The sequence below is a fragment of the Mus caroli genome, unplaced genomic scaffold, assembly GCF_978045245.1.
Source record: "Mus caroli unplaced genomic scaffold, Mus_caroli_1 scaffold_13, whole genome shotgun sequence".
Lineage (NCBI taxonomy): Eukaryota > Metazoa > Chordata > Mammalia > Rodentia > Muridae > Mus > Mus caroli.
In genome coordinates this window covers 16,182,827-16,209,248 of record NW_028227268.1, presented here as the reverse complement: position 1 = coordinate 16,209,248, position 26,422 = coordinate 16,182,827, and the positions used below count along the sequence as shown (strand labels likewise).

General features: G+C 49.9%; 2 protein-coding genes across 11 annotated transcripts in view; one reads left to right on the top strand and one right to left on the bottom strand.

Annotated features, from left to right (window-relative positions):
- Positions 1-9,338, top strand: part of Tanc2 (tetratricopeptide repeat, ankyrin repeat and coiled-coil containing 2) — a 335,376-nt gene extending 326,038 nt beyond the window's left edge. For all 9 annotated transcript variants that reach the window (XM_029484221.2, XM_029484218.2, XM_029484223.2 and 6 more), the window contains one exon: positions 1,808-9,338. In XM_029484221.2, the coding sequence (XP_029340081.1) occupies positions 1,808-3,776 (1,969 nt within the window). In that variant the 3' untranslated portion in view covers positions 3,777-9,338. The remainder of the gene's footprint in view (positions 1-1,807) is intronic.
- Positions 9,339-13,758: 4,420 nt separating this feature from the next.
- Positions 13,759-24,304, bottom strand: Cyb561 (cytochrome b561). Of its 2 annotated transcripts, XM_029483005.2 has the most exons (7): positions 24,170-24,238; positions 20,143-20,423; positions 17,714-17,925; positions 16,641-16,739; positions 16,268-16,371; positions 15,820-15,977; positions 13,759-15,635 (listed from the first exon to the last, which is right to left on the bottom strand). In XM_029483005.2, exons 3-7 carry the CDS (start codon positions 17,910-17,912, stop codon positions 15,443-15,445), a joined length of 753 nt encoding a protein of 250 aa, XP_029338865.1. In that variant the 5' UTR covers positions 17,913-17,925; positions 20,143-20,423; positions 24,170-24,238; the 3' UTR covers positions 13,759-15,442. The 2 variants fall into 2 exon arrangements, with proteins under 2 accessions (XP_029338865.1, XP_021032682.1); XM_021177023.3 differs by lacking the exon at positions 20,143-20,423 and having other exon boundaries at positions 24,170-24,304.
- Positions 24,305-26,422: the final 2,118 nt, after the last annotated feature.

The following is a 26,422-nucleotide window of genomic DNA, read 5'->3' as shown; positions in this document are numbered from 1 at the left end:
AATGGAAAATGGCACTTCCTTCCAGGAAGCTTGTGTCATGTGTCAGTCACTTTTCAGCCTCAAGCCAATGGCATGACGAGATAATGATGAAGTAAAGAGGAAGCCACTTAAGCCAAACCTCCCCTGTGCCTTCTCAACAGGAAGAACAGGACAGTCACACACTCTTACTTTCCTTTCCTACAGGCATTGAGGACTCCCAGATTATTTAGTCCTCAACAGAGGGGTCTCCTAAGTCTGAAGGCATTGCCCTCTTCACCTAAACACACAGACACACACAGAGACAGACAGACAGACACACACACACAGAGACACACACAAAGACAGACACACACACACACAGAGACAGACAGACAGACACACACACACACAGAGACACACACAAAGACAGACAGACACACACACAGAGAGACAGACAGACAGAGACACACACAAAGACAGACACACACACACACAGAGACAGACAGACAGAGACACACACAGAGACAGACAGACAGAGACACACACAAAGACAGACACACACACACACACACACAGACAGAGACACACACAAAGACAGACACACACACACAGACACACACACACACAGAGACAGACAGAGACACACACACACACACACGAGGTCCTGCTGCCAGGACTGAGATGGCACCATTCCTTGTGCCCGTCTGCTGTTTTGGCCACTGAGTAACAGAGCCTCCAGAGGGATCTGAGAACTGCCATTGTCCTTGATGCCTCTGCCCATCACCCAGCCTTCTCCCATGCCTGGGAAGGAACTGTTTGGGGTTTGATGCTATAACCCAGGGGGGATTTGTCTGCAAAAATCAAAACAAAGCTAGTGACACTGAAAGCAGTGATCTAGCTAAAGTCATAGCATTTTTATAGAAAGCTGGCTGTCACATCCTCTCCGTGTGGGACTGTTCCTTTGCCACTAGGTGAGTTGTCCACTCCCCAGGTAGTTTTAGTCGGGAGGATAGGAATATCTCCATGGTTCGTTTCCTCATTTGTAAATAAGGGTCTTGTTGGAGTAAGCTCAGCTCCACTCTTGGTCACCTGATCAGCAAACTGACTCATGTGGGCTGTGACCTAGCAGAAAGATACACAGTACTGTTAAGTGATGGGCAAAAGGGACTGAAGACAGGCACCACACCTAGGATGTAAGAGGCCTGAAGTTTAGACCAAAATATTGAGAGTTTTTTTTTTTTTTATTTCACAAGATCATCTGGCCATGATAATTCATGCACTTTAATCCCAGCACTCAGGGCAGAGGCAGGAGGATCTCTCTAGTTCAAGACCAGCCTGGTCTACATAGCAAGTTCCAGGATTGCCAGGGCTACATAGAGAGACCCTCTCTCAAACCCCTTCCACACACAAAAAAAAAAAAAAAATTTACACTGGATCAGAAATATTTTTAAACACTACAGTTACTGCTTTGTTCCTAAGGTATTTGACAGTGACACTGTAAATGACAACCCCAACCAACCCTCTTACTGCCTAGGCTGTACTTGGGCACTAAGATCTTCCCGAAGGGCCTGTCTGGACTGACCTGATGAAGACATTCTCTATTAATCCCAGAGAGGCCAGAAGGAAGATAAAAGCCAAAATGTCTAGGAACTCATTCAAAACTCTTCGAGAATAACAGCCTCTGTTTCCTTCCTTATAAGTCAAACTGAACTAGACCCTCTTGAGTCCCCCAAATGCTACCTGATGCAGTTCTCTGAATTGGTGGCCATGTTCTCTGCTGCTGGTGATTCCTGTTCATTCTGAATAACCTGAATAACTCCCATTCTTGTGTTTGCATTTTGTCAAGCAGACAGTTTGCAGCAGCCCTAGAGGACCTGAAAGAGGCCATCAAGCTATGTCCAAACAACCGTGAGATCCAGAGGCTTCTGATGCGAGTGGAGGAAGAGTGCAGACAGATGCAGCAGCAGCAGCAACAGCAACCACCACCCGCACCCCAGCAGCCTCCGCAGGAGTTGCCAGAGGAAGAAACAGAGCCTGAGCCCCAGCATGAAGATATATACTCTGTACAGGACATATTTGAGGAGGAATACTTGGAACAAGATGTTGAAAATGTTTCTATTGGCCTCCAGACAGAGGCTCGCCCCAGTCAGGGGCTCCCAGTAATCCAGAGCCCACCCTCCTCTCCAGCCCATCGGGACTCGGCCTACATCTCTAGCTCACCTCTTGGCTCTCATCAGGTTTTTGACTTCCGGTCCAATAGTTCTGTAGGTTCCCCCACTAGACAAGGTTATCAGTCCACTTCGCCTGCTCTTTCTCCAACTCACCAGAACTCTCATTACAGGCCTAGCCCACCACATACTTCCCCAGCTCATCAGGGTGCATCTTACCGGTTCAGCCCACCTCCTGTGGGAGGGCAAAGCAAGGAATACCCTAGCCCTCCCCCTTCCCCTCTCCGTAGAGGCCCTCAGTATAGGGCCAGTCCTCCAGCTGAGAGTATGAGTGTCTATAGATCCCAGTCTGGCTCACCTGTACGCTATCAGCAAGAAACAAATGTGAGTCAGCTTCCTGGCAGACCAAAATCTCCACTATCCAAGATGACCCAGCGGCCCTACCAGATGCCTCAGCTTCCAGTGGCAGTTCCCCAGCAAGGTCTCAGGCTACAGCCTGCCAAGGCCCAGATTGTAAGAAGTAACCAGCCTAGCTCAGCAGTTCATTCAAGCACTGTAATCCCAACTGGAGCCTATGGTCAAGTAGCCCATTCAATGGCCAGTAAATACCAATCTTCACAAGGAGACATGGGAGTAAGTCAGAGCCGATTGGTTTATCAGGGATCAATAGGGGGGATTGTAGGAGATGGGAGACCTGTACAGCATGTCCAAGCCAGTCTGAGTGCTGGTGCCATCTGTCAGCATGGAGGATTGACCAAAGAAGACCTGCCACAGCGACCCTCCTCTGCCTATCGAGGTGGTATGAGGTACAGCCAGACACCACAGATTGGGCGTAGCCAATCAGCGTCATATTATCCAGTCTGTCACTCAAAACTAGATCTGGAGCGTTCCTCCAGCCAGCTGGGTTCCCCCGATGTGTCACATTTAATCAGAAGACCTATCAGTGTCAACCCTAATGAAATCAAGCCCCACCCACCAACTCCCAGGCCGCTGCTGCACTCGCAGAGTGTGGGCCTGCGCTTTTCTCCATCCAGCAATAGCATCTCATCCACCTCCAACCTGACTCCCACCTTCCGGCCTTCTTCTTCAATTCAGCAAATGGAGATCCCACTAAAACCGGCATATGATAGGTCATGTGATGAGCTATCACCAGTATCTCCCACTCAGGGAGGTTACCCTAGTGAGCCTACCCGATCCAGGACCACACCATTCATGGGGATCATAGATAAAACAGCCCGGACTCAACAGTACCCCCACCTTCACCAGCAGAATCGGACCTGGGCAGTCTCATCAGTGGATACGGTTCTCAGTCCCACGTCTCCAGGCAACCTGCCTCAGCCTGAATCCTTCAGTCCACCATCATCCATCAGCAACATTGCCTTTTATAACAAAACCAACAATGCACAGAATGGCCATTTGCTGGAGGACGATTACTACAGCCCCCATGGGATGCTGGCTAATGGGTCTCGTGGAGACCTCTTGGAAAGAGTCAGCCAGGCCTCCTCTTATCCTGATGTGAAGGTGGCTCGGACCCTACCAGTGGCTCAGGCATACCAGGACAACCTGTACAGGCAATTGTCTCGGGACTCTCGACAAGGGCAGACATCGCCTATCAAACCAAAGAGACCATTTGTGGAGTCTAATGTTTAAGAGACATTTGTTGGAGTGAGACCCATATGTTTTCACTGCACATTTTCAGGCTTGGTTTCCACATCTGAGGTAGTTCTCTGGCTTAATTTCTCATGTAGTTTCTGTGTGGTGTTCAGAGGTGACAGCCCACATGTTGAAATCCTTTGCATGCAGCTGACTGGGAAGCTGGCCTCTGGTGAGCCAGGACTTCAGTTTCTCGGGTCCGTGCCCCAGCCACATGCTCTCTCCCTCTCTTCCAACACCAACGAGGAGATTTCGTGCCGTGAGCTTTAACCAGGGAGATCAGACATACTGGTCGGCTTTTTCCAGGAGACAATCGCTTTCACTGATGTTCTTGTTGTGTGAATGTCTTTTTCCTTTTTAAAAAAGTAAGATGTTCTTGTTTGTTTTCTTCTAGAAGCGTTAGGACACGTGTGATGCCTTTCTGTCCTTGCATCCTTCCTCAGTGTTCACATGGCCAGCCCCAATGCATCGCTGTGCCATGGTCTTCTCCCCAGACTCCAGCTCCCTGCAGGTGGCAGCTCTAGAATCTTCATTTACTTTATTGCTGGTCCTCCTCTGGGACAAAGGGGTCTAGGGAGAGTGAGAGAGAAAGAGTAAGAGAGAAAGGAAGAAAGAAGGAAGGAAGGAAAGAGAAAGAAAGAAAGGAAGAGAGAGAGAGAAAGAAAGACGCTAAATTGATTGGAAGAAAAGCCCACTATAATTATCTGAAATGTTACTATGTTGGTTTTCCAAGAAGTGTTTGGGGAACTTTTAATAAACATCCAGCCCTGATTAGCCAAGGAAATTCCAGGAGAACTGTTGGTATTTTTAAAGTACTCACCAAGAGGTATTCTCTAGGCTTTAACTAACAGCCACTAAAGGCTGCTGATTTTCCACGGCTAGAGAAGGGAATAAGTATGGAGAAAGGAGGAGAAAGGGGGAAAGATTGTTCTTGCTTCTCACCAAGAGAAAGCTGTGTCAAGTCTGCATTTTAGATCACAAAAAGCCCCGAACAACCTCTGAGGTCTGGCTGCTGTCCCTACTCGATGCACTTTCACCTGGAGCCAGACTGCGTTCAGCTGACGTTCATTGTCTCAAACCAAGATGGTAGGGTAAAGAGTTTCTTCCAGAACCTGCTTGGGTTCTCTTGGGACTGTAAGACCCATCCCAGGGTTTCCACCCAGGCCACTACATTCCATGCTGGCTGTTAACTAATTGCATTTTAAGACCTCTGGTTTCATTATTCTCTGTTAAAGGAATTGTCTCTTTTATCTAGGAGTATTAAATGGTAATCTTTGAAAATCAGAAACAGCCAAAAGTGTTACAGATTGCTCTGAGCACTGGGTAGGGGCATGAGATTGGTAGTAGGCCTTTTCCTCCCTCCGTTTCCATTCGTCTTGTGGCTGTTTGCTAACCTGATTTTTGAAAAGCTGAGACAACTGTGAGGTAGGCATCAAGGACACAGGAACCAAAGCTGTAGCACAGTACCATCTCTGGGAGCACTCAGTTCTCAAAACCAAGCCACAGGCACAGCAAAGTAACCATGTTGCTTGTTGCTACCATGTTCTTAGGGAGCATTTCTCACTAGTGAAGGGCTGCAGGAAGGACAGTTTCTTGAACCAAATCCAGCTGTGATCTGTTTGGAATGCAGTTCTCTGATAGGATCTGAAGTCATGCAGAGCATGACACTGAAATCAGAAACCTTTCATCACTGATTTAGACTCTGCCAGTAGATGGACCCCAGGCCCCCCAAGCCTAAAACAGATCAGAATTCATCTCTGTAAGCAGAACTGCTTTTACTCTGATATAGAACTGCCCCATCCTCCTAGACTAGGATAGGCACTGGTTATTTCTCCCTACCTGACCATCCACCTGTCTTTATCTTCATCTCTCCCATCTGGAAGAAGCTTATAGCTGTGGGGTCAGCCTATAGCTGGGAACCGCAGCCTCTCGAGTCCCCTTGTGGCCTGGACACAGCTCTGCTGGTCTCTGCATCACATTGTATCTTACCTGAACCACCTCTGAGGGAGCTCCTACAGTTCATTAGTAAAGTGTTCCCGCCTGTTTGGAAAGCCGCCCTTACCACCTTATCTGCCCAGGTGGGTTAGAATGCCATGCAGTCCTAAAAATACACCACAGCTGCCACTATTACCCAGGGTCCTTCATTTTCCCAGGAAAAGTAAGAGAGTTAGCGTCTCTACCCCCACCTGAAATAGCAGTGTCAAACCACAATTATTTCCTGTCCATTGTGAGAGAGAGTGCATGCCACTACTGGAGCGAGCGGGTTTTGACTAAAGACCACCGATGGGAGCTTCCTGAGGCAGGAGACAAGCATCTTCCCTGGATGCAGACTGCCTGCCCTGCTTTGCTACTTCACTGCCATGGTTGATCTTAGTACTGTATTTTAAATGTGCCCCTCCCTTCCCAACAATGAACATTTGCCAGACACATATGGCTTCAGGATGGAAGACAAATCTTAAATGAAACTGGCAAATTCTTATCACTCAATTCACATCACCCTTAAGTAGAGACAGGTGACAAACTTCAGCTTGTAGGTTTCTCACCCAAACATGTTCCTTTGCCCCCAATTCTTGCACTAGTGGGTTTCCATCACATCATGTCTATAAATGGGTGCACTTTACTGTTTGAATTTGTAACTCTGATAAATACTGGATATTTAAGTGTGAGTAATGTCTTCATTAGAAATTAGAGTCACTCTTGTCTCTAGTGTGTTTTTCAAGAAAAACAATACAAGGAAAGAAATCAAGCAGTGGGCCACAGCATTTATAGCACAAGAAATAACGTTGTATATAAGCCTCAAAGAGTAAGGATTTTTAAACACAAGAAAACATTTGCAGTGATTTTAAAGTGCTTTTCCAGCAATTTTCTTAGGGACTCCTGAGACATGGTTCATTTATTTACTGGATCAGTAAGGCACACAAGTAACAATTAAAATTATTGTTTATTTACAAAGTAAAGGGAAAACCTCTGTAACATGAGAATTCGGCATGGACAAATGGAGATCATTTTGTATCTGCTGTTGTGTCTGTCCAGGTTGCAGTCGTGCACTATTAGTCCCAAGTTAATAGAGCACAACCCCTCTCGTTCCTCTCCCAGGTGCCCCTTTCTAGATGTGTTTAACTTAAACTTGATGGCTCAGGAAAATTCCACTCATTAGAATTGTGTACAGTATCCCAGGTTGTTGCCCAGATATCCAAGTTTGCTGATTTTAGTTAAGCCTGGATTATCACTTTTCCTAAATTATTATAAACAGAACAGCTTAGAGAAAGGTGTTCTCCTCCCTTATATTGTATAGTAGTTTATGATTCCCTCTAAATATTGGTATTTTTATATTTCAGAGATATACCCAATAGAAAAATTTTAAACCAGTATCTAATTTAATATCCATAAGTATTTTTCCTTAGAGTTTAGTCATATGCAGTGGGATATGTGGATGTCACTTGTGCTTCACCGTACTCTACCACTAGGTGTCACTGTGACTCTGCATCATACTTACCTGGTTACAAAGAATGGCTTCGTGGAGCTGCTGCCAGTGCAGCTGGCGGGGGCCCACAGACTAGAGGTTCAGGAAGAAGTGAACACAAGCCTGAGGGGGCTTCCTGCAGCCATGCCCCTGTAGCGAGGCAGACTCTGGACACCACGTTTGCGAGGTTACATTGTGCTCCCTTTCTCCCCGTTAGAAACCGTTCCTCTCAGTTCACTCAGCCTCCGGCCTTTATAACTCCAGAAGAATCACAGTTGGGTGGTTGATTAAAGATGGTTATTTTTCTACTGCAGAAATGCCTTGGACAAAACCAGTTGCTCACTGAATCTTTGCCACACAATGGAACAGGCTCCCCAGGTGGCAGGATATGCTGCCTCTGTGCCCATCTCTTGTTGAGCCTCTGAACGCTCAGCAGCCCCACCCACCCTACCTGTCTGCCCTCAGGCTGCCCAGTTCTCAAGAAGGGGTCTTCTACCGCCTTTATTCTGAGGGCCATACTGCCCTGCCTCGTGCTTGTTGAGAGGTGTGACTTCTCCTTTTCCTCTGGGAATTCCAGACTGACCATCTACCATGACTAACAATGAACAAAGGGCTTAGGGTAAGAGCTACCTACAAAGACGCGTCATGGAAACCTTCACCATGCAATGCCTTGAACTCAGCTCTGGCTGCTCCCAAGAAAAGGCAGCTGGCTAGGGGCCTGGACACAAGCACAACGGGGCTGGTGGAGCCACTGTGCAGAGCTACTTGAATATTCACTGGGTCTTCATCAACTCTTTTTGTAATACAGACCACTCAAGGGCTGAAGTGTTGGTAACCTTCATTTCGGTGTCCAATGCCTCACAGCAGCTGAGCCACCCTGAGATGCTTGTGGCCACGTGATGGCCACAGTCAGAGCTTTGAAAGTCAGTACCAAATGAACGTATAATTGGACACCAAAAATCAAGTGTTACTCTCATGTTTCCTCACCCTGTCATCTCATTTCTTCCTGCTGACTATCGTGATCCCTACACTAAGCTGACCAGTCAGGCTACAGCTGGCTGCACACAGATGCCAGCCAGCACCATCTCCTGGTTTCAGATAGACCTACTCCGTGGGAAGGACGTGGCCTAGCTGCTTTGTTTCTGTAGCACTTGATGGCTGGATTTTTTCCTTTGCTAACCACTAACCAGAAAATCTGGCTAGGACTCAACTCACTCCCTTCAATCCCCAGGACCAGACAGAGAGTTAATTCTGGAAAATTCCGTACTTGAATGTACCTGCCTTACTGTGTACCCATTCACTGGGGGAGGGGGGATTAGAGATGTTGGCTCTAGATATCCACTTCATTCAAAGTTATTTTGGAAATCCTGTAAGTTCTACTTCCTGTCCTGCTTTGCTTTTTTGCTTTGCTTTGCTTTGCTTTGCTTTGCTTTGCTTTGCTTTGCTTTGCTTTGCTTTGCTTTGCTTTGTTTGTTTTGTTCCTGACATTTGACTGATTCCTGCTGAGTTGGGCCGGTTCCCTGTGGGGCCCAGGGCAGGTGCCATTCTCAGGCATGGCCTCCCTTCCATCTAGCACAGCATCTGTCTCTCTGTTCTGTCTCCTCCAAACCCAAGATGATTTTAATTAGTACAGACATGTACAGTCTACAATTAAAGAGTGATTTGTACTAATATGATTTTGATTATTCCTCTTTGCTGTCCTTTCAAGACACTTGCTGGAAAAAGCTTTAATGCACTTAGTTTTCCTTTAGGTTTTCTATAACTCAGATGTAAAGGACTTTCTCTGTACAGTATATTATCCAATGCATGTTTGTTCTCTATCCTGATATATCAAACACCACACGGTCGTGAACTCGTGCAGTGGGGATGACCCACACCCAGCGGAGGCCTCCAGCCCCGTGAATAAGGAAGACATTTTCTCTACTGTACTTGCTTGAACAGTTTTATTGTCTGTACATGTGAGCTGTGTGAGATAGATGTGAAAAGTTCAAATGAATGCATTTTCCTGCCCCATGTATACAGAGCGTCATCTGTACAATGAACTGTATGTATGAAAGCAAATGTACGTATTTATAAATGGTCAACACTTGGAGAAACCTGGTGTCTGCTGCTTTTCTCCTTCCTTGCTCTATCCAGGGAGCTGACTTCCATGCTCACCCCTAACTGAAAGGGCAGTGCTGAGGATGCCCCCTCCCCCAAGGGAGAACACCAAAGTCAAGGCTGCGGCCAGATTCCTGATGACTTGTTTGCTCTGCTGCACGGAAGCATGCCTCCCTGTGTCTCTTCCGAGTTGTTGTGTGTCTCCTCTGAGGTGGACACTGATCACATGCACTTGAGGGAGCTTTTGGCTCAGGATGGTTCTGGGACCTCAGTGAAGCCTGGCTATGTGTGGAGTTAAAGGGAGCCTTTTTCTCAGCAGCAGCTACACAGGAGTGCTGCATCCCCATCATGTTTTGTTTGTTTGGAGTTTGTGACTGATTAATACATGGTCTTGCTGTGTTTTCTGAGGCTGGCCATAAACTTCTAGACTCAAGTGATCCTTTTGCCTCGGCCTCCCAAGTAGTTGAGGACACAGGCACATACTATTGCCAGTTGCTTCAATTTTGGTAGCTGAAACTCACCCCAACATTACCACCTTGCCAAAATCCAAGCGTGCAGTATGCTGCCAGCCTAACTGTTGGGTTTAGAGATGCTAAGTCCAAGGATGGGATGCAACCTGTGCTGTAGCTCCAGAGACTAGCTTGTCAGTCAAACTCAAGACCCTCACTCAGCTCCCAGTACTTTATTTTCTTCAGGAATCCATCTGGATGTCTCCAGGTCTAGCTATAGAGTTCAAGAGCTGCAATGTGACCAGAAAGCTTACTGCTTACTGCATCCTAAAACTCTCAGGACCTTTTAAGTGGGGCGAGCCTTGCCTGCATCACTGAAACCTGTCTACTTGAGAGACAAGCAAGGACACCAGATTATGTCAGCAGCCCCACCCACCCAGCCTGTCAGCCATCAGGCTGCCCAGTTCTCAAGAATCAGTCTGCTGCCACCTTCACTCCAAGGGCCATGCCGTGTGCTGCTTGAGAGGTGTGACTTCTCCAGACTGACCTTCCACCATGACTAACAATGACACCATTGATCCTACTGGGCATCTAAACCCAATTCCCAAACAACTAAAATCTGAGAAAGCAGGAAAACTCCAGGATAGGCACAGCCAGCTAGCCTGTATACCAAAATCACCTTCATAAATAAGAAAAGATTCTAAGAGAACTCACATCTAGGTCTGATAACTGTTTGCTTCATTAACAACTCAAAAAAAAGAAAGAAAAGAAAGTGGTTCACAAAACTCCAGCTTTGGGGCATCAAAAGAATAGAACAGGTAGCGTTTAGAAAAAGTAATCCTTAAAAGAGTATTTCTAGATAGGCATCCACTCCATGAATCAGCGAGTAGCCGATGTCCTCATAGGTTCCCAGAAGTCCCTCATAACTTCTTCCCTTACTAGCTGCCTTTTGGTGACCATTTGGATAGATGCTCTCCGGTGCTGATCTATGAAAGAACTGTACATACTCCTCCACTGGGCTGGGGAAAATCAGGCAGAAGCCAGAGGCAGCGAGTGGAGCAGGATAGCTTAAAAGGCAGGTTGGGGGAACTTGGAGCCCCTCATGACTGAGTCACTGTGTTCCCAGGAGTAAGACAAAATCAGGCCTGGTAGGCTCATGTAAAAGGACCAAAAGAAGTCTCAGTCATTTCCCTGGGCTGGGTTATACCCACACGCTGAGCTAGGGATTTGACACACAGCAGCAAAGATGTCTTTCATCACAGCACCAGTGGTCTTCTGAAGCGAGGCCTCCCTGTGTGAACCATTATTTGCTTAAAAGTATTGAAAGGACATGGCTTGAAACATCATAGGCTGCTCCATCAAACATGGGCCAAGTATGGGAGGAAGTTTAAAAAAAAAAAAAAAAAAAGTTACTTCCACAGCCTCCAAACTTGCTTCTTCATGCCTTTCCCAGCCCTCTGGAGGCAGTGTGGCTCTCTCACAGATCTGCCCAACAATTAACTAAAGCCGCAGAGTCATCTGCTGAGCTGCTGCTTCATGAATGGCTCGTTAATAATGGTTTTTACTTACTGGGAATTCCATACATATATGAGAAGGGCTCCCCAGACCTTGACTCATCCCAGATCTCCTTCCCAGTTTGTTTTTAAACCCATTGTGTCCAGTTAGTGTTGCAAGAATGTGCTGAGTGAAAGAGCAACCTAGCGAGGGCCACATCACTGAAGAAAACTGACTGGCCTTCCCACAGAAGCCATCAGTTGCTAATAGTGCCTCCACTAGGGGGTTGGACCTTACCTCATCAGCCCCTCCCTCACTGCATGCTTGGATGTTTGGCAGGCTTGAGCTTGTGCAGGTCATGTGCTGGCAACCACAGTTGCTGTGAGTTGTGCAGCAGCCCTTGGCATGTAGGATCTTTCTATACACACACACACACACACACACACACACACACACACATACTTCATGATCCCATCATGATCCCCGAGCCTCAAGGAGATGGCAGGATATTATTCTCTGCATTTTGATCACTCTTTATATAACTGCCATCCACTGCAAAATGAAGCTTATCCTGTGAGCTGCCTAAGTATTTAGAAAGCAATTTCATACTATGTCCATTTAACAAACAAAAAAATTATTCTCCTTTAGGGCCAATGCCCAGCCAACCACAAGTTCTTGAGCCAGTCATACCAGGCATGACTATCTGTGGAGCAGGCCTTAAATCCAGTCAGAAAGTGATTGGTACACTCATGCCACTGTTATTCCAATGGACATCTTTCCAGATTGGTCACTGTTAGAGTTGGCAAGGGTTTACCATAAGTGGTTTTAAAAGCCAGAATCAGGGAAATTCCTGATTTCGTGTGGCTTTGCTTTCTCCACAGTGCGTGTGCCAAAGCAGATTCTGAGAGTTGGATTTTCATGTGGTCACAGAGGCCAAGGCAGAGCTCAGAAGTGATCTGCCCTGCTGCTGCTTTTCTCAAAAGGGGGATCAAGGAGAAAACAAGCTGAAGGACACTGAGAGAAGCATAGGCACCAAGTCAAACTGCAGACCCTGCCACACATGGTTCAAGTTCAACCTCTCAAGATTCCAAAGGCAGCTAGAGTGAGCTTGCTGTCATTTAAATCAGCACAGAAGACAGAGGTAGTGTAACCTTGACCTCCTGTGTCTGGAATCATTTGGAAATTCACAATGAGAACACAGGATTTAGGAATAACCCCGAAACGAGAAATCAGATGGGACCTAGCGCATACACTGGGCAGCCTGCATCTAACACTGACACCTTGTGCATGTGCTAAACCCTGTGCTTACTTTAAGTAAGTGAAGGTCCACAAGGAAGCCTTGGTTTAAGCCTTGGTTCCTGTGGGTTGCAACCTCTTTGGGTTGAATGACCCCTTCACAGGGTCACCTAACACCATCAGAAGACATAGATATTTACATTATGATTCACAATAGTAACAAAATTAGTTATGAAGTAGCAACAAAAATAGTTTTATGGTTGGGGGTCACCACAGCATGAGAAACTTTATTAACGGGTCACAGTATTAGAAAGGTCGAGAACCACTGAACTTACAGGGAAAAACCAGCTTGATTCTGGCTCCTACACACTAAAAAACAGCAAGAGGATAAAACTTAACAATTGTCTGAGAACACCTTATGAGTGGATTTGCTGTGAGCACCTTTTAAATAGTGAGCTCTGGGACCAGGCATAGTGTCATGTGCCTTTAATCCCAGCACTTGGGAGGCAGAGGTAGTCAGAGCTTTGAGTTCAAGGACAGCCTGGTCTATAGAGTGAGTTCCAGGACACCCAGGGATACACAGAGAAACCATGTTTTGGGAGGAAAAGAGAGACAGTTAGATCTCCTTGGGGTATTTTTTGTTTTGTTAGTATCATTGAGGGTATTTGTGCTTGTTTTGTTGTGGTGGTGGAGGTGGTGGTGGTAGTACTAGAAGAGAACCCAGGGCCTTGCCCACACTACACAAGTGATCTCCCACTTTGAGTCCTCCTGTTAATTTAAGATGGTGTCTGCCCTTGTAGTCCAGGCTGGCCTCAAGATCCATCTGCCTACCTGCCATGTACTGTGGTTACAGGCATGTACTACCACGCCTTGCTTTAAATGAGAAGGCTCACCATGCATAGGTAGGCACAGTGAGACCCATCTAAATCCTCCATATGCACAGAGCCTGCCTGAGTCATAGAAAGCAACCTAACACTAATCGCAGCTGTCTTAAAAGCTTCGCTCCTCTCTGTAAGGATCAGAAACACATGGTGAAAGGGTCAAATAGACACTGTACTGGGCATGTCCAGCTGCCCGGGTTCAGACAGGTCAGCCCAGGGCTGAGACGCTGCCAGTCACTATCTGCTGTATCCCACCTGAGGACTACGTCTCTCATCTCTAGTAGAATTTCATGTATGACAGCTTAAAGCTTTGGTTCCTTTTCTTGTCTCAGCAAATGAAAACAGAAGGCAAGCGGTCAGCTGTAGACATTTATTGATTCGTCTGTTGCACCAACAACACACTGCACGTCACAGGAGACAGAAGAAACAGAAGAAACCACAGACATCCACTTGGGGGCTTTCTTTGGTCCTTAGTCATGTATCATACACTTTGGCAAAAAGACTAGTTTACAGACTCTCATTGCAGACCTAAATTCTAATTCTCTGTGTAGTCTGGCAAGGGAGACTCACAATGGTACTTGTTAGTTTTTCTAAGGACGAGTCTCCCATATGTAAACATTTGACTGTACAAGTATGCCAACCGATGACAGAACTCCTAAGATTCCTAGCCTTACAGCATATACAGTTGAAACTGGAGGCAAACCTCACCATCCTAGCAAGTGGAGAGACAGGAGGGAAGGTCAGAGAGCATCAGGGAGAGAGCTACACCACAGCTGGGGGAAGAGATCTCACCAGAAGCAGGACCCACGCAGTTATTAGAAATCTGACAGAGAAAGCCAGCCTAGTGACCTAAAAGAACTGCCAGGTTCAGAAACCATTCATTTCCTCACTAAGTTAACCATGTGTGTCACAAACTGTTAGGCTCAAAACCCGAGAGAAGGAAAACAAGGAGAGAGCATGTGCCAAACCAGAGAATACAAGATCAGTGCTCTAATCCCAATATCTCTAGACTCAAGCCAAACAGTGACTCAGCTAACAACGCAACAGGCAGTAGGGGGTTGAAGCTAAGTGCAGGAGATCAATCCCGTTCCTCTCTTCAACTTCAGTCCTACTGTCCAGCGATGATGGACCCAGGGCTGGGAGGACCATGATCCCTCAGGGCTGCTTCAACCAAGACAGAGCACCCCAAGCCAGGGTACCCCAGCAGCCCCCCTGGAGAACAAGGCAAACAGCAGCCTTCTTCCAAAAACTCCAGAGGTGTGGCCTCCCACTCTCAGAGTCTGCCCAGGCTGGCCCGCAGAAGGAAGCTACAGCTTATCCCCTGCTGAAGGGAGGGACTCTGCCAGGGCAGCTGGAGGCCAGGAGGCCCTCACTGTGAGCAAGCAGCCTGCCCTCCTCCACCAGGGCAGGTATTTACCTGAGTTTTGATCACTAATCCCCTTCCCCATGAAAAGCCTATTTAATGATCAGGGATTTTAAAAGAACAGAAAGGCCTAAGACTGTGGCCAACCCACACGCCAAGGCTCCTTCGGGAGCCAGAGTCAACCTTTCTGGGGAGCCTTCCTCTGAACACCAGCATACTTTACACATAATATCACTTGCTCTACTGCCAAGGACACGTGCTTCCCAAGCTGCTGGAACTCCTGGGTTGAATACACAAAGCAGCGGTCTGACTTCTCCATGCCAGTCCCTCAGGCCCAGCCCCAGCAGCCATCCGCTGCATGGAGGGCGGAGCTATTGTCTAGCTCCAATAGGGATCAGGGCCAGGCTTGACCCCAGATCCCCTAACCAAGCTTTCTGCATGTGAACGGACAACAGCGGGTACAGGCAGACAGCCTACTCAGGGCTCACAGATGTATCAAAAGCTTCAGAGAGGAAGGGGAGGAAGGGAGACTGAGAACAACTCCAAAGCCTGGAACCCCACTAAACTAACAACACAGCCCCACACTCACACTCCTGGACCTAAAAGACTCAGTGTCTGCAGAGAAGAGCAAAAAGATATCTGGAAACCCACAGAGCCAAGAGGACAAAGGAGGGCGATCACTGGGGACTGGGGCTGTCTCCCTCCGTGAGTGTCTTGAAGTCCATGGAGAGGGCTTGCTCTTCAGCCTGAGAAGGCCGCTTCCAGTCAGCCTGAGCCAAGATGTAGAGCACAACCACCCCAAAACAGACCAGCAGCAAGCCTAGCACATTGGCCAGCACCCCCTCGGGTTCAAACGTGCTGTACTTGGTCCTGTAGGGTAGGGTGAAGGGAAAAGCCACCAAGGGTTCCAGTTAAGACAATCGTAGTCCAGGCCTTAAAGATGCCTCGGGTTTCCCGATGCCCAACCTTCCACCCTCCCAATGAGAAGCCAGCTCAGAGAGAGGCTTCTAGTAAGGCAGAAGGCCCTGGAGCCCTGCCTCTCCAGGACACTTACCCCAATTTAAACAGCAGGGCCTCCTTCAGGCCCAGTAGGGCTGTGCCCACAGAGAAGAGGAAGATGGTGGCACCAAAGAAAATGTGCTGAGGGCGGTAGCGGCTCCGTAGAGAGAATGAAGCTCCAGGGAACAGGAAGAAGCTGAAACCCACGAGCCACTAAAGGGAGAGAGGGCTCTGCTGAGCCATGAGCTGGCTGGGACCTAATAGGAGGCCACCAAAGCTCAACAGTGCATAGTCAATGGGTGGAATAAAGGAGTCTGGGGTACCCTGGCCTCTAGAATCTAGATTCTACCCAGGTCAACCTCCGAAAACCACCCAACTAAATCCATCTGCTCTTTTCCCTGCTGGACATGCCCCCTGGAGAATGAGCCCTACATAGCACACCTGAACCCCATTTGCCCTCCCTTTACCTCTCCCAGCCCTTGCCGGCACGGCACTAGACTCACCTGCACAAAGTACAGAACAAAGACTAAGATCCCACACCAGCTGTGCAAGCTGTACAGGTCTGCATAGCCCTTCTTCTTGTGGTAGTCGAACACAGCCACCAACCCTGGAGCAGAGGCAGGGGCCATGTGAGGACAGGGCTAGTCATGGAGAAGAGAAGGGAGGGGAGACCTGGGGGGAAACACTAGCCAGAACTTCTGGGCTTTGGTCCAGCCAGATGATGGCCAGCACCCAGTGTCCCTGCCTGTGATGCCTGTGAGAAGAAGAGTAGGGGCAAAGCCAAGCAGCTTGGAGCAGGGACAGTGTGTGTCCAGCAGCAGCTGCTGAAGCCTGAAGCAGCAGGTAGAGAAGGAAACGCTATGCTCAGGAACTCACCCACAAGGGCGATGATGAAGGCGAAGACGTGCAGCAGCCCATGCAAGATCTTGGTCGTGCGTTTGGCTTCTCTTCTGAAGACACGGTACACCAGCAGAGCTTATGGAAAGTGAGAGAAAGATGTAAAGGTGTAGGCCTGTGCTGGACAGCAGACTATGCTAAGAGCTTGTCGGTCGAGGTTTGCCACACATAGAAACTGAAGGAGAAATCAGGATTCCATAAGGACTTTGCACCCATCCTGGTCAGGGTTCCCCTGAGTCCTTCTACCCCATGCACACCCAGGGGCCAGGAGAAGAGGCTACGCCACACCTCTGCCACCATCGGGGCAGCAAAGGCAGGGCTCTGCAGAGCACCCTGAGTAACTGCTTGGCCTGAGATATAAGCCAGTGATTCAGTGTTTAGGACTCATCATGCTGTCACACTGAGGTGATGGCCAGACTCAGTGTACCCATTAACAGAGTATAGTTCTGGAACCTTCCTGGACAGGCACACACTGCTCTTGACAGCCAAATGCTCTACTCTCAAGGCTTCATGTGATCCTACCTAATTCCCACTGCCCCTGGATGCCTTCTAGGACCTGCTGCTGAGAGGTGGCTGTCGGTAGCCCCCGCTCCCCACCATCTAGCCCCCACAGGCGATGTGCTTATTAGACCAAGCACCTGCTGGCTCTTACCCCAGGGACAGACAGACCCTCTAGCTCAGCCAGGTCCACAGGAAACAATACGCACATGTATGTATGTCTACTTCTTTTCCCAACTTCCAGCTGCCCCTGAAGATAACTCATAGCCCAGTCTGACCCTGCTCTATCTAGAAGGCAGCTGTAGCCCCTGAGATGCCATCTGCTGAAACCAGAGGCAGGTACCAGTGCAACCGATGGAAAGCAGGTATCACCCTCCAACCACACTCCCCCTGGACTCTCCCTAGACTCTTCATCTGTCTTGTCTAGAATCATTAATTTGTCTAAGTGGAAGGAGTGTCTGGTGTGACAGGATCCCTGTACATGGCCTCTCTGAAAGACAGCTACAAACTGAGGGACAGAGAGTGGCTGAGGGAGCTAGCCCCGCGGGACTCACCATCTCCTTGCAGGAAGATCATGCCTATGACCATGCAGAGCGGGTGCACATTAAACTGCAGGGAGCTTTCCCAGGCAATGCCACCTCGGTACAGACCCAGCCACGCACCAGTCACAGCCACTACAGTGAGGCCCAGCAGCTGGGAGAAGGCCACATAGTACGGCAGTGCAGCAGGGACGGATGCAGGACCGTGCTCCATTCTGAGACCCCAGCTGCAAGAGAGAGAGAGAGAGAGAGCACTAAAGGGAACCACCCACGACCTGCCCCCGGGACTGCCACCTCTTCCACCCCAGGGCCTAAGCCGTGCACACCTCTGTTCACTCTCCCACCATTAAGACCCATGACCACATCCTTGGGCAGAGTCCCAACATCCCAGGAACACATCAGCAGGAGGCCAGGCCTTCCCACACAGACAAACTTGACCTGGGTTCTGTGTACAAGGGAAGGCACAAGTTTGAAAACATCCTGAGTTCTAATGACAGCATGGCCTCCACCCCGGGGTTACAGTTCCTATTTTCAGAGGTCCTGCGTTTTCTGGGGCAGGGCTGACAGATGTGTTGAAGATACAAACAAATCCCCTTTGTCCAGGTCGTTGGGAAAGTCCTTCCCGGGTGAGAAGTAGAAGCTTTGCTCTTTCACCCCGAGTCAACATGGGCGCACCAGAGAGGGTCCCCTTGTTCTACATAGCTGTTTTCTGCCCCCACTGTACCAGACCACAGGCTAGCTCACTAGCCCCCATCACCCCCGCCCCCCACCTCTCCTTTCCAGTTCCTTCCCAAACCAAGTGTGGGAGGGGGTACTCTCCTCCCTCAGGTGAGGTTTCCAGAACCGAAGGTCCCAGCACTGTGGCCTCACATTCTGAACCCATGTGTCCCCATCTACCTTACTCAACTGCTGGCGATCTGTGCAGGAAGACACAGCAGGCACGCAGCTATTTAAGGAGGCACCACCTGCATCAGGAGACCCTTGACATCCAACCTCAGGCCAACCCTTCTGCAGGTTCTCCTATTGCCCCAGTGTTCCCATAAGTAAAGAGGGTGGAAGGGGAACAGGCTGGCTCTGGCCTCTGTTCCCTTTGCCTCAGTGCTGGCAATGGCTGGGACTCAACACAAAAGCTACCACCAATGCCACCAGCACAGAGACATCAGAGCTCCAGCTTACTGTCCCTTCCCTAGACAGGCAGGCAGGACTGGTCTCCGCAGCCAACTGCTTCTCCCAGCAGCAGTGAGCACCAGAAGATGCACGCAGCAGCCAACAGGAGCTGTGGCAGCCACTTCCCCACCCTAGCTAGAGCCCGTGCTGGCCCAGCCGTGCTTGGGCCTGGGTCCCCAGCTCCTCCAGTTGATCAGCTCCAGCTCCACCTCCCAATTCTCTGACAGCAACACCTCCATTTGAAAAGAATACCAAGGCAGTTAATAATATACTCTCTGAAAACAGACAAAAGCAAGCCCTCCACATCCTCGCGGGTTCTGTCAGACAGCCACATACTTTTTTTTTTTTTTTTTTTGTAGAAACAGCCCCATGCATCTGCTAACCCATCCTCATGCGCAGGCCTAGCACGTACATCAACACACTTCTGCCTTAGCGGTTCAGTAACTCCACACTACTGCACTATAGATCTCTAGCTGAGCCCCGACCTCCTGCCAGCAGGCTCTGCAGTCCTACACTGAATATTCAGGAGACTGGTTCTCGACATTCACAGAATACGCACTACTCGGAGGCTGGTATGAACCCAGGCTAGCCCCTTTCTCAAATTCTTGACATTTTCTTTCATATTATCCCTGTCGTGTGGGAATTCTTTCTAAAACCCTGGCCAAGAGTAAACTCCTGTTTCTGGAATTCTTGCTGCTATGCTTGTCTGTTCCCAATGTGACTGCAAAATCCCATGCCAGTTTTGTCCTCCCTCTGATTCCCACCCCACTGACATTTCAGCCTCATCCAAGATCAGTGTCCTCTCCCTCACAACATCCCAGATAACCATGGACTGCCCTGCTCCTGCCCAGGGAGTCCACTGAAGGTTACACGGCGCCACAGGGGCTCCCTGGTCTCTGTTATCCCTTTCCTCTCGGCCATCTCTGCGGCCATACCAGACCTTGCTAGCCTCTCCCTAGTCAATCTACCTGAAACACCAGGACACGCCTAGCTTTGTAAGTCATATCACCCCAGCTGCCATACCATCCTAACTTATCTTTCTGCAGCCCCACTATGTTCCCACCAGGTCCACGTGGGGGCTTCACCGCCCCTGCAGTAGCAACACACCTGCTGTTAGTGCGGTCCTCCTAGTGTTGCCCAGCCTCCTCCTCTGCTCCCTGCAGCCTATACTGCCTCCCAGATTCACCCCAGGGCAATGGCACCTTGCTCACTCCTTTGTCTTCAAGTGCAGCTCCAGCCCCTCCTCTGTCCTCAAGGCTCCCCCAAAACTTCCTTACCCTCTTGGGTTCTGCTCTAGGTTAGTCCCACGATGCTCTTGAGGGAAATGTCTCCTGCCCTGCTCCTTAAAGGCAAGAAGGTCACTTCACCCTTCTCTGAGACTCTCGGGTATCCAACAGAGAGAGAATGCTGTGCCCCTGTAGTCTTCTGTCCTGCCTCCTCCTCCTCCTCTCCAGGTCACTCCTCCCTTATTGGATTCATCTCTTTAGAGCCCGAAGCACAACAGAATCTGATTAGCTCCCCATCAGGAAGGAGAGCAGGAGCAGCTTCTTCAGACCTCCTGGAATACAAAGGGCAGGTCTGGGATGCAGGGGTCAGGCACTTGACCAGCCACGGCCTGCTTTTTCTGTCCCAGTCAGTCTTCTCTCGAAATGGGCAGAAACCCTAGAGAAAGTCTCTTCACAAGGGAGTGAGTGAGAGGGTGGCTTTACATCCCACTGAGAATTCCTTCTGGAATTCCCTGTGAAGCAAATGCCTAAGTGCTCCCTGCACCCACCCCAGAGTGAGACAGGGCTTGTATGCACCAGCAGGGCGGGGACCCGACAGCCAGTGAACCCCAAACCCTGAACCAAGCACTTTGTACCCTCTCTGTTTAACCCTCAACAATACTGTAGGCATAACAAGCGTGTTACCCTGATGGGACTGATGGGAAAATTAGGGCTCAGAGACAATAACTAAAGTTAGGGCTCAAAGACAGTAACTAAAGGACATGCCCAAAGTTACCATCAGCAAATAGCTGCTACTCTGGTTGCTGCTCCTTATAGCGGGCAATGTTAAATGCTAGCCACTCCACAAGAAAGATGTGGGCCCTGCCGGCAGGGGCTTTCAGACAAGTATTAATAGTAGCAGATGTTACAACAAGGGCCATAGAGGGCAGAGCACTTGCCAGGCATACTCAAGGCCTAAATTCAGTCTCCAGCTCTGCCAAAGGTGGGGTGTGGGGAGTGGACAATAAAAACCCAAGCTATCCCTGCATGGCCCTCCCCACCAGACCAGGAGATGGGCACCACCCTTTCGGCTCTCTCCTCTGGGTCTCCTGCTAGCAGTGTGACTCTGAACTTCCTAATGCCCAGTAACTAAGGTGGCACTGTCACACATTCCAAACACTTAAGCCAGTCAAAGCTTTAGTGGCCCCAGATAAATAGGAGAATCTCCCTGGCCCCTACTCATCCCCAGTACTGCCCTAGTGCCAGGCACAGGGGCTGCCTGCAGCTCTCTGGGAGAAAAGTGTTCCAGGGGAGGGAGGGAGAGGCAGCATCTTAATTTCCCATCTACTCTCAGGTAGGACACCCAGACAAGCCGTCTTGGGAACGAGGACACCAGCCTGGGGACAGAGTGAGCCAGACTGGCGTTACCAAAGGAAATACATCCTTTGATGGTAAGGCTACAAGGTGAAGCAAGAGGCAGGAGGGTGGCATGGATGCCCCCAAGGCTCTGGACAGAGCTGCTCAGCCTATAACAAGCCTGTATCTGCGAGCTTTAGAGGACTTGTGTATTGCTCCCGTGTAAGCATGTGTTTGCATCGCAGCCCCTGGCTATGCTCTCTCTGTAAGCTCTTCTCTCCTCTGTGTTTCCAGAGCACAACAGTAGCTCATCGCTCCTCAGGCTGGAAATGGTCACTCCTGACCCTGGGTTTCCTCTGCTCCCAAAGATCTGTGTTCTCTCTCCTTTTCCCTCCCTCTCCTTTCTCTCAAAACATGATCTCACAGTGTAACCCAGGCTGGCTTCTAACTATATATCCCCCTGCCTCATCCTCTTGACACATCGCACTATAGTTCAGAGCTTTGCAAGGAACTGGTGCTCATGTGGCCCCTTACATGGCTACTCTCCTTTCTTTCTGAAAGTTCAGGGTGGGGTGACAGATCTCTGGGCTGTGACAGTTCAAATAGATACACCCCCAATCTCCACAGGCCACCTGCAGACTGGCTCCCACTTAATGTAATCACACGGGGACATGGCTACCCTCGGGGCTCGACCTGTGCAGAGCATCACGCTCCTTCTCCAAGCCCACTGTGTTTTATTAAAAGGCAACCAGGCCTAACCTCATTACTGGTACCAGATGTACATGCTGAACAGCCCAGGAGGCAGAGCGGAGCACAGGGAAGCAGCAAACCTGGCATGGCCACAGTCCTCCCCATCAGCAGCAGGCTTTAACTGAGTTAGGAAAGACTGTGGTGGGGGCAGGGTCTAGAGCTTTCCTTGATGGATAAGATCCTAAGACACTGAGCGGTAGCACGGGGCACCCAGGATGCGAGGGGAAGGAAGGAGGGTCAGCATCAGGTGTGCCTCTGCACCAGAACTTGCCAAGAGTTAAAAATAAAAGAGCCTGCTTCGTTTCAGAAGGGAGGAGCTGAACGTTAAGGGTTGAAATGGTTTATGTTTTTAACCCAGTCTGTATGTTGGCTTTACACCAGAGAAATTTGAAAATATCATTATTGACTTTTATGGAGGAAGGGCCCCCATGAATGCCAACCACCTAAGGCACCTGAGGGTTCCAGGGCAGCCCGGGCCACAAAGATGTAATCCAAAGTGTGTTTCACTGTTTCCTACTGTGTGCCATCACAGAGGCCTTGTCCATTCTCCGAGCTGGCCTCCTCAACTGCGGGGGAGGGACCTTAAGACCTACCTCATTGGACTTCGGACAAGTTAAATGGAAAAAAATATGCACATGTGCTTAAGCACAGTGCCTGCCACCTGGCTAGGACCTAAGCAAACAGTAGTTGAACAAAAATAATATCTCCTAAACGTCATAGTGACGTCAACAGACACATGAAGATGCCCAGATCCCTCCTGCCCCACCACCAACCCATTCATTCCCCCTATAGAGTACAAACGTCTAGAGTGAGGAAGACTGTCAAACAGGCTGCCTTTAGTTCTTGTTGGGGGGGAGGGGGCATTAAAACAAGACCTCCCTCTCTAGGTCTGCTGGCTTTAAACGTTCAGTCTCCCTGCATCAGGCTCCCACATTCTAGGAACACAGCCTCTTGTCACCACACGTGACATAGGTGGTAATTTTAATGTCTGAAATTTCATATTCCCACTTGTACTCTAATTAGTTGTGAGGCGATTAGAAAATGGAGTTCAAGGCCTGGCATGGCCTTTAATCCCAGCATTCAGATGTCTGTGAGTTCAAGAAACCTGGGCTCTGCCTACCCTCTGTGAGTTCAAGAAACCTGGGCTCTGCCTACCCAGGGACAATGGCAGGGCATGGCATCTGTGTGCAATTCTACTTCTGGTTCCAGGAGCTCCTCCTACAAGGGGGTGGGGTTGGAGCAGTCCAGTATTTTCCTCCCAGATCCCAGGGCTGAGGAGCAATCCAGGTATCTAAGGGAGGTGAGAACACTTTGCTTTTTGTTTTGTTAAGAACCAGACAGAACTCAGGTGGCGGAGATGGGGCTTTTCTTAAAGAAAATTGCCAAGACAAAAAGAAGAAGGGCAACCAAAAGTGTCTGTGACTTGTGATGCTGCAGCGCCTGAGGAAAGGTGGTAAGGGTAAGAAGAGAAGTGACCGGAAAAGGGGAGGTGGCCTGGCTACCACTCCAGGAGTCAAAGGCGGCAGCACCTGTGTCACTTCCAAGGCCAAAGCACGAAGCCAGGCTTTCTGCAAGGATAGGAACTAGTTATCCTGCCCGAGGACGGTGGGGTGCGGAAGAAGAGAAAGAGGATCCACCAGGCCCGCACCAGAGCGCTGGGACCGGCCGCGGGGACAGTAGGGGCTCAGTTTTGGCGAATGCAGATTGGTCCACACCCACCCACTTTGTTCTACAGTACAGACGCAGGCCCCTGGACTTGAATTCAAGTCACCAGCAGTCCCCATTCTAACTCGGGCAGACGCGGCCCGCGCTCCCCCGGCTGCCTTGCCGGGTGCCAGCAGCAGGAACCCCCGCGTCAGGGGACAGGCCGGGCAGCGCCCGGTCCGTGCGGGCAGGAGCGCGCGGGAGGGCGGCTCGAAGCCCTGCCTCACCTGGCCGCAGTCCCCTCCGCCCCTCCGCGCGGAACTCGGCTCCCCACCTCCCGGTCGCCTACCTCGTCCCGCCGCCGCCAGGCCTGCGCGCGTCCACGCGCCGCACCGCGCCGCGCCGCGCCCCGGACGCTCGGCAGGTTCCACGAGCCTCGGCGCGACGGCGTCGCCATGGAGACGGGGCGGCGGCGGGGAGGCGGTAGCGCGCGCGAGGAGGCGACGGTCACCTGCGCCGGAAGTCCCGCCAGGCGCCCGCACTGGTCGGGCACCTCGGCTACACCGACCCGCACTTCGGACCCGAGCTCCAGCAGCTTCCGGACTGGCTCGGGACTGGCTCGGGACCGGCGTGCGGGGAAGGTTAGCGGCGCGGGTTCGGCGCCCGGGTTCCTGGTCTCTAGCTTCTCGCTCTCTACTCCCCATGCCCAAACCCAGGAGGCCGCTAGGTGTCAGGCCTGGCCTGGGCCCAAGCTCAGCTCCGGGAACCCAGGGGTCACCTCTTCCAGCCCTCGTGGGCGGAGATGGCACTTTACACTTTACTGGAAAGCTGGGAATAACCCTACCCTTCCCGCATCTGCACACCAGCCACATTGACCACATAGACACTGTTGTTGATACAGTTTGCCTCCCATTTTTTCCACTCCAGGATACACACACACACACACACACACACACACACACACACGGAGAGACAGAGGAGGGACACCAATCTAAGGGTAGATTGTGTCCTTCCAACTTCTCATTTAAGTCCTAGACCTGGTGTATGTCGAGGTCTGTACTTAAGACTGTTGCCAAGACCAAGGCTGGGAGCTTAGCAGATCCTGGCCTGCTATCCAGGAAATGCTACGAATAGATAAGAGCCCAGCTCAGACTTCCTACAAGCTGGGAACAAAAGGTTCTTTCCTGTTGGATGCCTGGCCAGACTCACGGAGAGGAGGAGAGAAATGGGGTATTTTACCTTGTGAGGCAAAGCATGACTGAGCCACATCCCTTGCCCATGAAGGCAGTCCCTGGAACACCTCAGCATGCTGGGAGCTGCCCACTGGTAGAAGCCAGAATTGGGGTGGGGGCGCCTTCTTAGAGGGTGGGTATGCTGTCTAGTGTACGGTTGAGAACCAAAAACGGAATTACCTTACGGTAACTTTTCGTCTGGCAGAAGTTAATGGGCTTTTTAAGGTAAGCAGCAGCTTCCTTGGTGGTGCAGGCAATAAATACATGCTTATAAACTAAACATTGGCGCTGAGCCATTTCTCATTGTTTGCTGGATGTATTTGGGCTCCTGGGAGGAAAAGGAGCGACCGATTTGGGCAAGATGGAATCTTGTTTAAGTGTTGGTCTTAAAGTGCCTTCCAGGGAGGCTCCTGTTGGGAGAGTCCTTTGCTGGATCATCCCTACCTCATTCCTTCAAGTCTCCAAGCTGACTGCTTCACAGTGCATTTCCTGACCGCCAGTGCGGCAGTATGGGAAAGACTAGAGTTATGACGAACACACACACACACTCACACACACTCACGATGCAGGGAGGGGCCTCTGAGCGAAGGCCTTAAGGAGCAAAAAAAGGCACCGAGCAGAATGAATTTTGTCCTCATAACCAGGACGCCAGACCTAAGACAGACCCACTCCCACCTGGCACATTCTTTCTCCCCAGGGCTACCCCATGCAGAAAGCTGAGGGAAAAACCAGGATTCCCAGTTACATTTCTATCTTAAAAATTTAGCATGAATATATCCTAAGTGTTTCTCAAATGTAACCAGGTCTTGTGTGTGTGTGTGCGCACGCGTGCGTCTGTGAGAGGTGTTGACTTTTCTCTGTATAACCCTGGCTGTCCTGGAACACTCTCTCTGTAGACCAGGCAGTCTTCAAATTCAGAGACCTGCCTGCCTTTGCCTCCTGGGTGCTGAAATTAAAGGTGTGTGCTACCACCACCCAGCCTGGTTTTACTTTGAAGGTAAGTTTTTAGTTTTTTGTTCATTTCACCAGGGAAGCCTAGTGTAGGTATAGCTCCCAAGTGTTTCTGGAGTCCTTAGAGTTCAGGGGAATGTGAAAAGCGATACAAGAATCCACATGCCTGAGCCAAACAAATTTGTATCAGTTCCAAAAACTGGGCCCTGCCCTACAATATCCCCTGGAGAGCTCTCAGCTCAGCAGCCACGGCCACCACCAGCAGCAGCAAGCAGTTCCTGTGTCCGACACCCTCAGACTTAGGCAGCAGCATCCTCAGGTCCCTTCAGGTTGTGGATGTACGTAATGGTTACTGTGATCAAGTTGAAAATAGAACCATGAATCACTTTGGAAGAAAAGCTCATCTTCCAGATGCATGG

Coding starts and splice junctions, on each gene's coding strand:
- Cyb561 (XM_021177023.3), bottom strand. CDS start 17,912: ATGGAGCACGGTCCTGCATCCGTCCCTGCTGCACTGCCGTACTATGTG. Junction 16,740..17,713: donor GATCTTCCTGCAAGGAGATG/GTGAGTCCCGCG, acceptor ACTTTCCATAAG/CTCTGCTGGTGTACCGTGTC. Junction 15,636..15,819: donor GCCCTGCTGTTTAAATTGGG/GTAAGTGTCCTG, acceptor CCTACCCTACAG/GACCAAGTACAGCACGTTTG.